The sequence below is a fragment of the Pinus tabuliformis genome, chromosome 2_2 (genome assembly GCF_031772625.1).
Source record: "Pinus tabuliformis cultivar Carrire ecotype Pingquan chromosome 2_2, CPIR1, whole genome shotgun sequence".
Classification (NCBI taxonomy): Eukaryota; Viridiplantae; Streptophyta; class Pinopsida; order Pinales; family Pinaceae; genus Pinus; species Pinus tabuliformis.
In genome coordinates, this window is record NC_142300.1 from 793,979,779 (window position 1) to 793,994,877 (window position 15,099).

General features: G+C 38.4%; 1 protein-coding gene across 1 annotated transcript in view; it reads left to right on the forward strand.

The window, feature by feature from the left end:
• The window catches only part of LOC149195076 (amine oxidase [copper-containing] gamma 1-like), a 29,708-nt gene extending 16,313 nt beyond the window's left edge, over positions 1 to 13,395 (forward strand). Inside the window, exons 2-5 of the mRNA XM_089405239.1 lie at positions 11,223 to 11,336; positions 11,444 to 11,893; positions 12,225 to 12,322; positions 12,551 to 13,395. Coding sequence (XP_089261365.1) covers positions 11,223 to 11,336; positions 11,444 to 11,893; positions 12,225 to 12,322; positions 12,551 to 12,758 — 870 coding nt within the window. The 3' untranslated portion in view covers positions 12,759 to 13,395. The remainder of the gene's footprint in view (positions 1 to 11,222; positions 11,337 to 11,443; positions 11,894 to 12,224; positions 12,323 to 12,550) is intronic.
• The last annotated feature ends 1,704 nt before the right edge of the window (positions 13,396 to 15,099 follow it).

Consider the following 15,099-nt stretch of genomic DNA (forward strand, 5'->3'; position numbering starts at 1 on the left):
AATAGATTTATATAAAGTCGATACAAAAAGAATTTACTGACATTGAAATATTTTATTTATGACAATGTTCAAATTATTATTTTGTTTTTAATATTTTTTTAAACTGCCATCTCAAGTACATCTTGAGTAGGGAAAGAATTACACCTCCCTCATATTGGACCGTAAAAAGTTCCTCTCAGAGCAACCATTGGTTCTGTGGCTATGTTAATTTGAATCCTAGAAATGTTGTCTCATGTTTATGTTCTAATTTTCAGTATGGATTTTCACTCTTATATTGAAACTCATGTTTTTTTTTGAAGATTACTTTGCCCTTATGAAGAGTAGTTTACCTTGCTGCTGTATGCTAGGATTTTGAATTCTTTATTTCCCTAATGATTGGGCAATATTGCCAGCAATGCCAACACTTCAATTTTAAGTTTTTAAAACCATTTTAGATCGTCTTAACTCTAGATCTATCAAATATCGAGAGATTAAATCCATAAAAATGTAAATTTTCTTCAACTTCTACATTTAAAAAAAAAGTATTTTCTTCTAAATAATTTTAATCCTTTTATATACTTGAAAACCCTAAAATTAAAATTAATTTAAATTTTTGTTTCATATTAATTAATATTTTTGAACTAATACATATTAGCTTTACCCATATTATATTATATTACATTATAATATATATATATATATATAAAATATTAAATTCCAAAGCACCTCTGGGGATAACCAAAATAGGAATAGAATTGACCAAAGATTAAACCATAACTATAACGCATATTAGCTTTACCCATATTATATATCATATTTAATTCCAGAGCACCTCTTAGGATTACCAAAACCAGGAATAGAATTGACCGAAGATTAAACCAGAACTAAACAGTAAACTAGTTAAAAAAAGCATTCGATTTAAAAATTTTAAATATACACTATGAAAAGCTTAATAATAAATATATTTTGAACACCAAATATGTAAATAAAGGGTGGTGTGTCATTATATTACAATAACTTAGAGTTTGGAAGAGGTGGGGCACCGTTAGATGGGTTGGTGAACTTGTCAAACTAACTTGGAAGAGGCCTGTCTAGTTCGCAAACCAATCTGGTTCCCTACGGGTGAACTAGTCTGCACTGGCCAGTCTGGCCAGTTTTCAAACCACTGAACCAACGAAGTGCAAGAAGCCTGTGAACCTCCAAGTGTCTACATGAGCATACTCTTGGCTCATTTCTTTCACTTCCATCTTATGATTCCATTGAACAGACATTTGTAGCTTTGAGTATTTGTTAGGTTCTCTGTCAAATGCATTATCTTGGTTAAATATAATTTGTTTTGATGGGGAGGAACGTCACTTTTCATGTGGTAGCCTTGCAAGGGCAGAGAAAAACATTTAATGCAAGCATCTGAGAGGTTATGTATTTCCTAAACTTTTTCATTTTGTTATTGATGTAAGTGAAGATGCATTTTGGGCTCGACTAATTATTGGCTGCGTTAACTTGATCCTTCGAAATGTTGTCTTAAGTTTAAGTTTTACTTTTGGGTCTGGGTTTTCACTTTTCCAGTAGAAAACATATTAATGCAAATAGCTTGGGCTCGACTAATTATTGGTTCTGTGGCTACGTTAACTTGATCCTTCGAAAGGTTGTCTTAAGTCTAAGTTTTTTTGGGTCTGGGTTTTCGCTTTTCCTGTAGAAACCATATTAATGCAAATAGCTTGGTGGTTAGGGCAGTGGTTAAGCTTTTTAATTTTCTTATTAATGTAAGTAGCTTGGTGGTTAGGGCCGTGGCTAAACTTTTTCATTTTTTTATTAATGCAAGTGAAGAGGCATTTTGGGCTCTTACTAATTTAATTTTTTTATTAATGTAAGTAGCTTGGTGGTTAGGGCAGTGGCTAAACTTCTTCATTTTCCACTTCTTCATTTTCATTTTCTTATTAATGTAAGTGAAGAGGAATTTTGGGCTCTGACTAATTTTTGGTTCTGGGGCTGTGTTAATATGAAATGTTGTCTTAAGTTTAGGTTTTGCTTTTGAGTTTGGGTTTTCACTTTTGCCAGGAAAAAAGCATTTAATGCAAGCGTCTTAGTGGTCAGGGTATGGGATAAACTTTTTCATTTTAGTGATTATGGTATTAGGTAAACTTTTTCATTTTGTTATTGATGTAAGTGAATAAGATATTGGATAAAATTTTCCATTTTGGATTTTCAGGAAAAAAGTATTTAAGATCAGGTCTTAGTGGTTAGGGTATTGGATAAATTTTTTTATTTTGTTATTGATGTAAGTGAATAGGGTATTGGATAAAAATTTTCATTTTGTTATTGATGTAAGTGAAAGGCATTGTGAACTCTGACTAATTATTGGTTCTGTGGCTATGTTATTTTGATCCTTCGAAATGTTGTTTTAAGTTATATGTTTTACCTTTGAGTTTGGCTTTTCACTTTGAAGTGTGTTCCTTTTGAAGATCAGATTGCCGATATGCAGACTGGCTTAACTTGCTTTGATACTGCATGCTAGGATTTTGAATTCTCTATATGCATAATGATTGGCCATTTTGCAATAAATTTTTGGCAAGTTTATTTTTTTTTAAAACAAAAACAGTTCAACCATAAGCCCGCCTGTTGGTACCAGTACAGAGCTTACCGCTTTGGGAACTCCAGTAAATTATCATTCCAGAGAGAAGAGACTGAGTGTCAAACTTGGGTCAATGTGCCTTGAGCACTTCATTACCTACCACCAGTCCACTGCCCAGCTGACAAATTTTTTTCCAGTAATTACTGATCACATATCTGTTTTTTTCTCTGTTTAGTATTTTTTGAAATTTTTTTGGTGGTCTATGAATCTTTATTTATTTTTATCGAAAAAACGATCTCTGAGATTTTAGTTGAGGTCTATTTATTCTGAAGGCAATCCATTGCAATACAGGAATTTCGTCTCATGTTAGCATCTGAAGATTATTTATTCTTAAGGCAATATCCATTTCTAGACTGGAATTTCATCTCATGTCAGCATCTGAAGATTTTTCCATAGGCTTTTTCTCGCTAGTTTTGGACCATGTGGATTGTTATTTAAAAAAATTCCGTAGATCAAAATATTCTGTGATGGTTCATTTCAATTTTAGAATCAACGATTTCATTGTATCTTAAAAACAGAATGCTCTTGAAATTGTCCAGCTACAAAAAAAATTGAAATTCTCACTGCAAAATAATGGCTGGCTTTATAATGGGATAAAGAAAATATTATCCTATTGGGAAGGACAACATATAGGGACATTCCAGTAATTGCATGATAATGTAGACTGTAAGCTTGAGAGTGTATCTGGCTCCAAATACAGAATTTGTGTGTGAATGTTAAATTCTCAAAGCAATGGATGCTTTAGTTCATTGCTCATCTCGTCTTAAGTGCCTATTTTTCAAGTATGGCAGGCATTGAATAGAATATGTTTATATATAGAGAGAGACTATTATAACTCTTACCCTAATGGGAATGGTTCTTGAACAATTGAGCAGAATGTAATTTAAATGCTCTTTTGTTTTTATTGATAGCTATTTATATATGATTTATTACAGCCTTGAAGGACATTGCATCTCGGATCCAACATGAATTAGCATTTTTTCACATATTGTAGCCTGTGTGCAGACATTTTTTTTAGTTATTTCAATAAAATGCTTCCTCTGGCTATTGATATATCGAAAATATGTCAACACATTTTATAAAAAAGAACGGGCTGCAGAGAGCATTCGTCACAAGCTGAGAATCTATTTAGCCTTGATAACTACATATTTTACAAGCCAAATAATATAATTGCCATATGGTCTATATGTCGAATTCAATTATTGAAGTTGCAAAATAAAAATTTATTTCGGCCAGCTGCTGTGCACGAACTTTCATATCAGGCACCAACAGGAATCATGTCTGTATTGGGCAGAGGGTCATCTTTGTTTTTGGGGTGGTCCCCAACCTTACTAGGATCATGATACCAGGCTTAGGATTGGTGAGAATGGGATCCCACCCACTGATGCCTTGTGAAACTGAAGAGGCTTCTTGGCCTCGTAGCTACTCGACACCAGTCACAGGAACTTGTCATTCTAGCATGACCATCGCAGCCCTTAGGTGCAATGCCCTGTATTTTGGATCGGTCTTATTCTTGATGAGTGATTTTGAAATAATATTAACCAGTATAATAAAAATTATAGCAATAAATAATAATAAGAATGATAAATTATTATAATGATAAGAAGAAATCGTTACATCATGAAAACAACAATCTAATACAGTCAAAAGTAAAAATATTCATCACGTATATTAAATTAGTTGTAAGTCAGGCCTAATAACAGAGATACGGTCGTTCTTCAGAGTGGAACTGGTAAGATGTATCCTATTAAGACAGATACCATATTTTAGAGTATCCCGGCAACGGAAAGAACTGATTAGATTTTCTGGAGTTAATTAGCTTCACCTTAGCATCATTAGTATGTCCATACAACGAGCATAAAGTTTTTAGGTATGGGAATAGATCAAAGTTCCAACCAACTGCTTGGCATCAGAGAATATGTGTAGTTAATCACTTTGTACATTATATGAAGACAGTACAGGACATTTTTTATTCTAACAGCAACTAGCATGGTTTTGTCTTCTATTTGTAGCAAGGTGTAATTAAAATACATGGTTTTGTCTTCTATGTGTAGCGAGGTGTGATTAAAATGGATCTTGGGACATGTAATTGACAATTCAATCAACTTGCCAACCAATAACTTTACTAATTCTCATGGCGTCAAATCTTTTCAAAACTTATCAAATGGACCTCGGGACATTTAATTGACAATTCAATCAACTTGCCAGCTAACAACTTTACTAAGTCCAATGGTATCAAATCTTTCCCAAACTTACCATGAATTTGGAGTCTAGAACACAGACTGACTAAAAAAATGCCATTCTCGGTTCTATGATGTACTTATAATATGCATAGAAAAAATAATTACAGCATAAATGACTAAAATTCCAGTTAAAACATCAATTCAGATAAAATTTAGCTTTTCCATAACCAAAACCACTGCAGAATGGAAGCAAAAAGCATAATTATATTATATAAGGTACATAATGAGCAGATAATACATTTGCCAGATATATGAGCAAAAAAATGGACGCATGGACAATCGTGTAATGCCACTCTAAAATATCGTGTAATGCCAGAGACTAGTGTAACTCTAGGCCAATTGTCTATACATCTAAGTTTATAACTAAGGAAATCCTATCAATAATTTATTTGTGGATACTTCTGCACAAGCAATTATACATAATATCATTTCTGTGGGGTATTTGTAATTTTCTATGACTTGTGACACATGAATCCATGAGATTGGAGGCCTGCAACTTTGTCAATTGGCAGTGAACCACCAGCATTTTCTTGTAAGTCCAGCTGGGAATGTTTGAAATTAGAGTAGTATTATAAATTTGCTATTATAATAATCCAATCTTTATTAATTAGGTCTCAAATGCAACAATCATCATGCTAGGGTTTAGAGCCTTTATAAGATTCTGATGCGATTTGGAGAGGCTCAAAACTCTTTAATTAACATTTCACTGAATGTACATAAATCACCATCAACTCCACGACATCACACTTTTTGACTCAGCTTGAAGATTTAAGGATACATTATTGAGAGTACCAAACCATGTACCTCAAGGATGCATTATTGAGACTACCTAACCGCGTGTACCTTTTAAGGCCCAATAGTAGATACCACCTATGGAACTTGAATACTAGTTTTGAGAACTAGCCATAGAGCTTTGTATAAACACAAGCATGCCATGTGTAAGGTCCTCGAGTTCTACCCGAGCTCGGGCGCGGTTGGGTGCCGGGCGAGTCGACGGGCGCGCGGGTGCACGGGCGGTCGACGGGCGGGCCGGCGGGCGCACGGGCGGGCGCAGACACACGAAGTGGGCGCGGGCTGCACGACAGGCGGGCGAGGGTTGCACGACGGGCGGGCGCGGCGACACGAGCGTGCGACGCGCTGCGGAAGAAATGTGACAAAACGTGCAGAAGAAATGTGACAAAAGATGTGACGATATGCAAAACACTTATGCGACTAAGTGTTGGAGCGTATACATATATATGCGATGTTAAGAAGACTTGAAGCCGACTTGTAAATAAGGCTTTGGGCGCATGTATGGTGGTTTTGGGGGTCGGCCAAGGGGCTGCACACCCCTTGTAAACCCACACAAGTAAAGTTAAGAAGTGTATATAAGTGTAAGAGCTTGAGAGCTCATTTATCCATCATTCACTCTTCACATCTTCGCATAAGACAAGAAGGAAGTGCGCAGTTAAAGAGAGGACTGCGCATATCTCATGCGCATTACCTTAAGGAGGACTGTACGCTTGGAGAAGTCTTGCGATCAGGTCGAAGGTTGGGCAAGTGTGCTCGGGGTGGATTCTAAGGTGCAGTTCTTGGTGTAAGACTTGGCAAGGATTCTTGGTGGCTCGGGTGAGCACCGTCCTTTGTGCAAGAGATGCACAAGATGTTGTAAAGGCAGGTTTGCCTCTCTGTTGTAATATTCAGTTAAGTGTGAGACTTGGTTCGGCCAAGACACACTTGTATTGTAAACTGATATTCTTAATAAAATTGTCGGGCAGACTCACATTATGGGGAGTTTCCCCTCCCCTTTATACTTGTTGCAATTGTTGTTGTTCTTGGTATAATTGCATGATGATAATGAATGAGTATGGGCTTCATTAAGTATAAAGGATAATTGCTTTTACTTAGTTGCGAAACACAAGCTAAGTATGTTAATGTGAAAGTAGGTGTAGTCCACGAATGTTAGTATTGGTGAAAAGAAAGCGTTCGGTGGTGCCGCACCCTGCTACAAGCGGTTGGAAGACTACTGCAGGTGTAGGGGCGTGACAGGTGGTATCAGAGCAAGGTTTGCTCGTGGAAAGTTGGAAGTTGATGACAGGTATTGAGACTTGAACAAGGTTCAGGTGTTGAAGCATTTGAAGGTAGTTTCAAGACTCGGTTTGAGCAGGGTTGCTCGTGACAGTGGAAGCAGGTTTGGGAGAGGTGAAGCTTAGTGCTTGGACCAAGCTGAATGACAAGGCATGGCAAGTTTGGGAGAAGGTGAAGGGAAGCTCTTGCTTACCTTATACAGGTTGAAGCAGTTGAAAGAAAAGAATCCCCAAATTCGAGAGAAGCTTGCAGTCTTGGAAATAAATATTGAAGAAGAGCTTCTTCAACTTGGTTGGACAATGGAGCAAGATGAAGTTGCAGATTGTGCTAACAAGGAAGAGGAAGTCGTGACAGTTGAAGATGTTGCAGACATGACCATGATGGAGGATGAACTTGAGAATGATCAAGCTGGACCAGGATCGTGCAGTTTGCGGACATGGATGAATGAGGAAGAGCCTCATGATGATGATGAAGTAAGTATTGATACTTGTGTTTCATTTGGGCATTTGGTAGATGGACCGTATGCAGGGAAGGGCAAAGCCAGTTTGCCAATGCTAGGGAGGATCTTACCATGGATGTCTATGATGAAACCGTGTATGGAGAAGCAAGGATTGTCGATTGTTGCAGGACTTGTTGGGGCTGTTTGTGACCTCATGGTAGAAGGTGCAAAGGCCCTTGACAAGGGAGGGACATGATGATCGTTGTGGAGGATTGGGTCATGCTTTAGCCACATGGAGAATTGGCTAAGTTCCCAACATGACTCATGGACAGATTGGAGGGCACACCCTTGGGTGGACTTCTCATGGCCGAGACCAAGAGATAGCCTTGGTGGACACTTTGGTGGAGGAGCTATGATGGAAGGGACTCATGATGATGCTGACATGGTTGGGTGACCGAGTTCACTAGACCGAAGATTGTAGACTTGGATGAGGATGGCCGATGGTTGTGATGAGTCTACTTGGTTGGACTACATGGGCAACTTAGTCATGGACATCAGGTTGGAGGCATGGAGCATGGCAGTCTTATGCAGGGACATTGTGTGGGAGCACTTGTAGAGGTGTCATGGACATCCAATGAGGAGTGCCAAGACAGGGATGTTGTGCAGATGGATTTGCTAGTGTGACATGGAGACTTATTACTTATGAGCCGATGGAGAGGTTGTGCACTTTTGTACAACAAGACCGTGGACTTGGATGGAGTTGTGAGCAGATTATGGAGCATTCCTACTACATGGAGATGTTGGTTGGAGATGACTCAAGGAGCTCATGATGACATGAGATTGTTGTGACTTTTAGGGATTTCATACATGGTGGACTTAGAGGATTTGATACATTAAGGAGCTGAGGTCAAGAGACTTTGATGCAGTATGGGATGCATACTTTCAAAGTACATGTATGGGCATGGCTTGGAAGAGTGACTTGATGTGGAGGATCGATATGAGGCACTTTGGAGTGATGGAATTACAACGATGATGATGATGCCTTGGTGGCTGCACTTGGGCATGGGTTGAGCCGAGACTCAACTACTTTGACACATGGATAGATGAGACAAGTGCATACTTGTTTCTATGGATGACTTGAGGGATGGCACATTGCAGATATGATGGAGGTTGCTTCATGGACCTGGATGTGGCACATCGAGAGTCGGTTTGAGGAGATGATCTCTTCATATAAAGGAGACACACACATGATGATGTTGGGATAGATGTGGCTGATTCCATGTAGCACATTGACACCAAACATCATGGACAACATGTTGCAGATGAGGTGGATGGAGTTCCATGGGCCTGAGCATGGATTATGGAGATAGATTTTTGATGAGTCAAGGATGTGGCACGATGTTTTGAGAAACGACTGATGGTGGCATGAGGATGTTCACTCTCATGGTTTGAGAATGACAGTTGGACTGGCCATCCGACTAATTCAAACATGGGGACTAGTAGTGTACAGAGATGTGTTGGCATCGTGTTGGAGTATCATGGCAGCAGTTCACATGAGGACACATGATGAAGACAGGAGGTCAGTAATCATGGATCGAGATGACATCCGATGGAGAGCATACCGTGGAGGTGCATACCTTGGTATGGTGAGCTTGGTGGTAGTTGGTCACTAAGTCGAAGCATGATGGAGACGAGGCTCTACATATGTTGCAAGGATGTTTGCTTTATGTGGAGGAGTCAACATCGTGGATGACGATGATCTTGGTGGATGGCTACCGAGATGGTATGTTGTCGAGAACGACAACGATTTTAGGTGGAGGAGGATGTAAGGTCCTCGAGTTCTACCTGAGCGCGGGCGCGGTTGGGCGCCGGGCGAGTTGACGGGCGCGCGGGTGCACGGGCGGTCGACGGGCGCGCGGGCGCACGGGCGGGCGCGGACACACGAAGTGGGCGCAGGCTGCACGACGGGCGGGCGCGGCGACACGGGCGTGCGACGAGCTGCGGAAGAAATGTGACAAAACGTGCGGAAGAAATGTGACAAAAGATGCGACGATATGCAAAACACTTATGCGACTAAGTGTTGGAGCGTATACATATATATGCGATGTTAAGAAGACTTGAAGCCGACTTGTAAATAAGGCTTTGGGCGCATGTATGGTGGTTTTGGGGGTCGGCCAAGGGGCTGCACACCCCTTGTAAACCCACACAAGTAAAGTTAAGAAGTGTATATTAGTGTAAGAGCTTGAGAGCTCATTTATCCATCATTCACTCTTCACATCTTCGCATAAGACAAGAAGGAAGTGCGCAGTTAAAGAGAGGACTGCGCATATCTCATGCACATTACCTTAAGGAGGATTGTACGCTTGGAGAAGTCTTGCGATCAGGTCGAAGGTTGGGCAAGTGTGCCTGGGGTGGATTCTAAGGTGCAGTTCTTGGTGTAAGACTTGGCAAGGATTCTTGGTGGCTCGGGTGAGCACCGTCCTTTGTGCAAGAGATGCACAAGATGTTGTAAAGGCAGGTTTGCCTCTCTGTTGTAATATTCGGTTAAGTGTGAGACTTGGTTCGGCCAAGACACACTTGTATTGTACACTGATATTCTTAATAAAATTGTCGGGCAGACTCACATTACGGGGAGTTGCCCCTCCTCTTTATACTTGTTGCAATTGTTGTTGTTCTTGATATAATTGCATGATGATAATGAATGAGTATAGGCTTCATTAAGTATAAAGGATAATTGCTTTTACTTAGTTGCGAAACACAAGCTAAGTATGTTAATGTGAAAGTAGGCGTAGTCCACGAATGTTAGTATTGGTGAAAAGAAAGCGTTCGGTGGTGCCGCATCTTGCTACAAGCGCTTGGAAGACTACCGCAGGTGTAGGGGCGTGACACCATGTGTCAGGTGGTTTACCATTTTCTGAACTCATCGTACCTTTAAATTTATATAGTTTTGTGCTCTTTAATGGATTTTGGCCATCAATCTTAGAGCTTGATCTTGTCAGTACCTGTGTTCATCGATGTAGCCAAGTCCTTTACAGTCCCATTAAGCTACGGTTTCCCACAGTAGATTTAGCCTGATCATCGACAGATTTTTCCTATCATATTTTACGCTTGGGCTTCACGATATTTGTGGCTTCAGCGTTATAATTTGATAGCCCGCTTCTACAACTTGGATACGTGCTCTGTTCTTCTGAATTCTTTAGATAAGATCCCGATATCTTTTTCTATAATTACCCAGTTTTCACAGTTCTCATTGCCTTTATACAGGGACTGGCATCTTTGCTGCTATCTATCTTGTTTTAATATATCATCCACTGGTAGATATCCTTCCTTGAAAAATTATCGGTATAGCATATTATTTATCAGGTTATTTTGTGTCTGTAGCAGACTGTTTGGGAGGCAATCTCGAAGATTCCAGAGTTACCACAATTTAGCAAAATCTAACGTTTGCATCCTCAATATCTGGTTGGTAACCCTTGTACAATCCTAAAAGGCGGGAGACGTAAGAAGCACAGGGCACGCATCAGAACACCATGTTTCATACTGAAAGTCAATTTTTCTATTCGTGTAGTCTTGTTTTGTGTAGGTTCCTATTTTTTTACAAAAATACGTCAACTTTTGTCGATCCACATGATTAGGAATTGTTCCAAGTGGTTCCAAATCCGCATGGACAAACTAGAATAATGTGGTCATAAATCTGTATATAGACTATGACTTGATATATACATTGTCTGGCTGGCCATTTTTGTGCTTCCAATCTCCATAGAAATTAAGCATGGACAATGTAAGGTAGACATGGAAAACATTAGACATTGCACTAGCATTTTGTTCGTATCTGTAATTCATGAAATCTATGATGCAACAGGTTCGAGAAGTCAGACCAAAGGTGACCTTAGTAGTGCGCATGGCAGCATCTGTTGGCAACTATGATTATATTATGGATTGGGAATTTCAGACTGATGGTCTTATACGAGCCAAGGTAGAAAATTTTGAAGCCTTGAAGAAGCAACTCGGCAAGTTGCTTTTATTCAAAATTAGGTTAGAACTTAGAAGGCAAAACATTTGACCATCTTCTTTTACACACAGGTTGGACTAAGTGGGATATTGATGGTCAAAAGTACAAAATATGAGAATGTTGACCAGATCAGCTCCACAGATGAACTTCATGGAACTTTACTGGCTGAGAATACAGTCGGTGTAATCCATGACCATTATCTTACTTTCTATCTGGACATGGATATTGATGGTATAGGCAACTCATTTGCTCAGGTCAAGATGGCTAAGCAAACAGTGAAGAATGGACCAACTCCAAGAAAAAGTTTTTGGAAAGCAGATAAACACATAGCCCGAACAGAGAAGGATGCCCAAATTAAACTGAGCCTTTATCGACCATCTGAGTTTCATGTGATCAATCCATCAAAGAAAACAAATATTGGCAATCCAGTGGGATATAAACTTGTTCCTGCGGCCACGGCTGCAAGCTTGCTTGATGATGACGATCCTCCCCAGCTCCGAGCGGCCTTTACTAACAACCAGGTTTGGATTTGGATGACTTCAATTTTTGTCTCTTTGCCATAGCTATCTGTGAAGTGAAATTTACTTCTAAAATTGCTTAATACCCATTTTATGTCTATTCCTGTTTTAAGCGCTTTTAGAATCAAACGATATACATGAAATTAGTCACAAATTCTAGATGGATTGAACTAAGATGGTCATCCACGACTTGTAAAACATGGAAGTGTGCCTAGTGGTTTGATCATGTATCTTTTACGTTTTTTGAGAATCGAAACTGAAGTTATAGTGGTTCATGTAATTCTTCATATTTCATTCTGGACTACATTGTGACAAAGAATTTGTATTTCATCAGATATGGGTCACTCCATATAACAGAAGCGAGGAATGGGCAGGTGGGCAATATGTCTATCAAAGCAAAGGTGATGATACTCTGGCTGTCTGGTCTGACAGGTGAGCAGGCTTATGCAATCCCATGAAAGGTTTTGAATGTCAGTTTGTTCACGTAAAAGGGTAATTGGATTGCTTTCTAAAATTGAGCCTGAAGTCTAGGAATTCCTTTTCCAGCATTTTCAGAATGTTCGAAGCTAAATTTCACAGTCAAATTTGTACCTAGAGTAGCATTAACTTAATTTGGCAATTATACTGTTATAAAACGTGTGGTGATATTCTCTCTTTCAGGGACCGTCCTATTGAGAATAAAGACATTGTGCTTTGGTACACATTGGGCTTCCATCATCTCCCTTGCCAAGAGGACTACCCAATCATGCCAACAGTGTCATCAAGTTTCGATCTCAAACCGACAAACTTTTTTGAAAGGAATCCTATTATGAGAACTGCACCCTTCTACGAGAAGGATCTTCCTATGTGTGCAGCTTCAGCTGAATGAACATCCATGCTATTTCATCATCTTCTAAAAGTGGTATATCAGTCAAATTAGGTTTCGAATTCGAGGCAGCCAAGCTATACATTCTTGCATTTGTTGTCAAACAAAAGATCCCTGTAAGGAATAGCCATTATAGCCGAGTTCCAAAGCAAGGAATACCTTGTATTAAGTTATCTGCATCAAGTTCTCAAATCACAAAATCATACCCAAGGAAGAAATCTAATGAAGAAAAAAGATAAAAATATCAGTGTCGTATTTAGCTATTGCATGGGCCTATCAGCCTTTAATGTTTCAGGTATTTCTGGGGCAGCTTGTAATTAAGGAATTTGATATGATTTCCTTTTTAAAAACAATAAATATCTACCTACTAAACTGGAAATCATAATATATGCATTTTATAGGAATTCAGCAATATCAGTAGTAAGTATCATTCATGTAACTTTCATCTTGGCATTAGACCGAAAAGTGTCCCCACTGGACAATGTATAGATTTCTAGGATTTCTGTGGGATACAATAAGTACAATGATTCTCATAAGAATGTCATTGCTTCTAAATTTTGTATAAGATTGTCATACTTGTATATACTATGTTTATTTTTACGTTGAAAATTTATGTATTTGCAATGGAAAATCGGTATCAAAGTGTAAATTCGAGTTCCATAGAGACAGGATCGGGGTGGTAGATAATCCCTTTCTTGTTGAGAGGGAGTGTTGAAATATGACAATAAGAATATTCCAATTTAATTTGTCCTTGAATTAAATTGTGAATTGAAATCGAATTTAGTCTTAATAGCTACTTGGAAATAATTAATTAATTTATTTTAAATTAATTAGTTGGAGAAATTCAAGTTAGAAGTCTTTCTGAAGTCATGCAAGAGTTATCCCTTAAATTAAGGAGATAAGATTGAGTTATATTTGAGTTGTAATTAGTTAACTCAGTTTACTGAGTTAAGCCAAGTTAAGTTAGTTCCAAACTGTTTGAGGAACTAATAGTGAGTTAACAGTCAGTTGATGTATTAATGCACTCAACTAGTGTTACTTTAGTTAACTGAAGATTCTCTCATCAGAAACTCATGCATGTCTATTCTGAGAAAGACCCAATTGAGATTAATGTTCAAGGACAATGTACTATCAGTTGCATGTGTTTTCTCATGGAGAAAACTCATGCATGTAGTCAAGGATTCATCCTTGAGGATTGCGCAGTTTTGAACGTTGGTTTTCCACTTGGTAATAGGCTAATCATCCACAAGGAACAACGCAAGGAAATAGGAGCTTGGAGGGCAGAGAATAAGGCTGGAGAGAAGCCAAGATTTCCTATGAGCATCTGTGAGGATTGTACTGAGAGATGGCTAGCTGTGAGAGCTAAGGCTTTGTATAATTCCTATGTATTTCCACCATGTATGATAATACAATAGTGTGGGGTTTTTATCTAAGGATTTCCCCAAAAGTATTTTCATGTGTATTGTGCCATTTATTCTTCTTCTTTTGGTTATACTGTTCAACTCGATCTTTAAGCTTCTGCAAATAGATAGTAGAAGTAAGTTATAGTATTCTGCTTTGATTTATATTGCATTATCGCGTTAACCTATCACATATTTTCTACACTCTACTCTGATACCACTGTTAGAAAAACAAATTGGAAACCAAACTCAAATGTATATTAATGATTGATCTCAAAGAATGATGTATACAACGTACCTATAAATACATAAAGAAACTGTTAATTCAGTGTCTGGGTCTTCTTGGACTCTAATAACCACTCACCATAACACAAACCTAATCCCGAGAATTAATTATCTAACAAACAAGTTTAATTATACTAAAATATTATTTACAATAAACTTGATATTTTAAAAAATTCAAATCTATCTAGGTTTAAAGTACACTAAAATCCTATTTGCTAAGGCTTTGGAAATTCTATTCACTTGTCACACATGCAAAGCTTGGGAAATTTTGTGTAGATACATCCTCGCTATTGTCTTTGTCCATGATAGTAGAGTGGTAATATAAGTTTCCCTTGGACAAGGACAATAGTGGAATCTTATATTATGGGTGGACAAATACAAAAGTAGTGGAATCTTTAATTATTAGTGGATAAATGGCCTTATAAGTTTCCCTTGGACAAGGACAATAGTGGAATCTTATATTATGGGTGGACAAATACAAAATCTTTTATTATTAGTGGATAAATGGTCTTTTGATGATTTTATTTTTTATTTTTTATTTTTTAATCCAAAAGGTGGAAAAACCTATCAAACTCTGTTGCCAAACCAACAGTGAGGATAGCCATCTCTCGCTGCTATCTACGAATGTCGGTTGACGCATCACTGTTATCAAGGAAAAC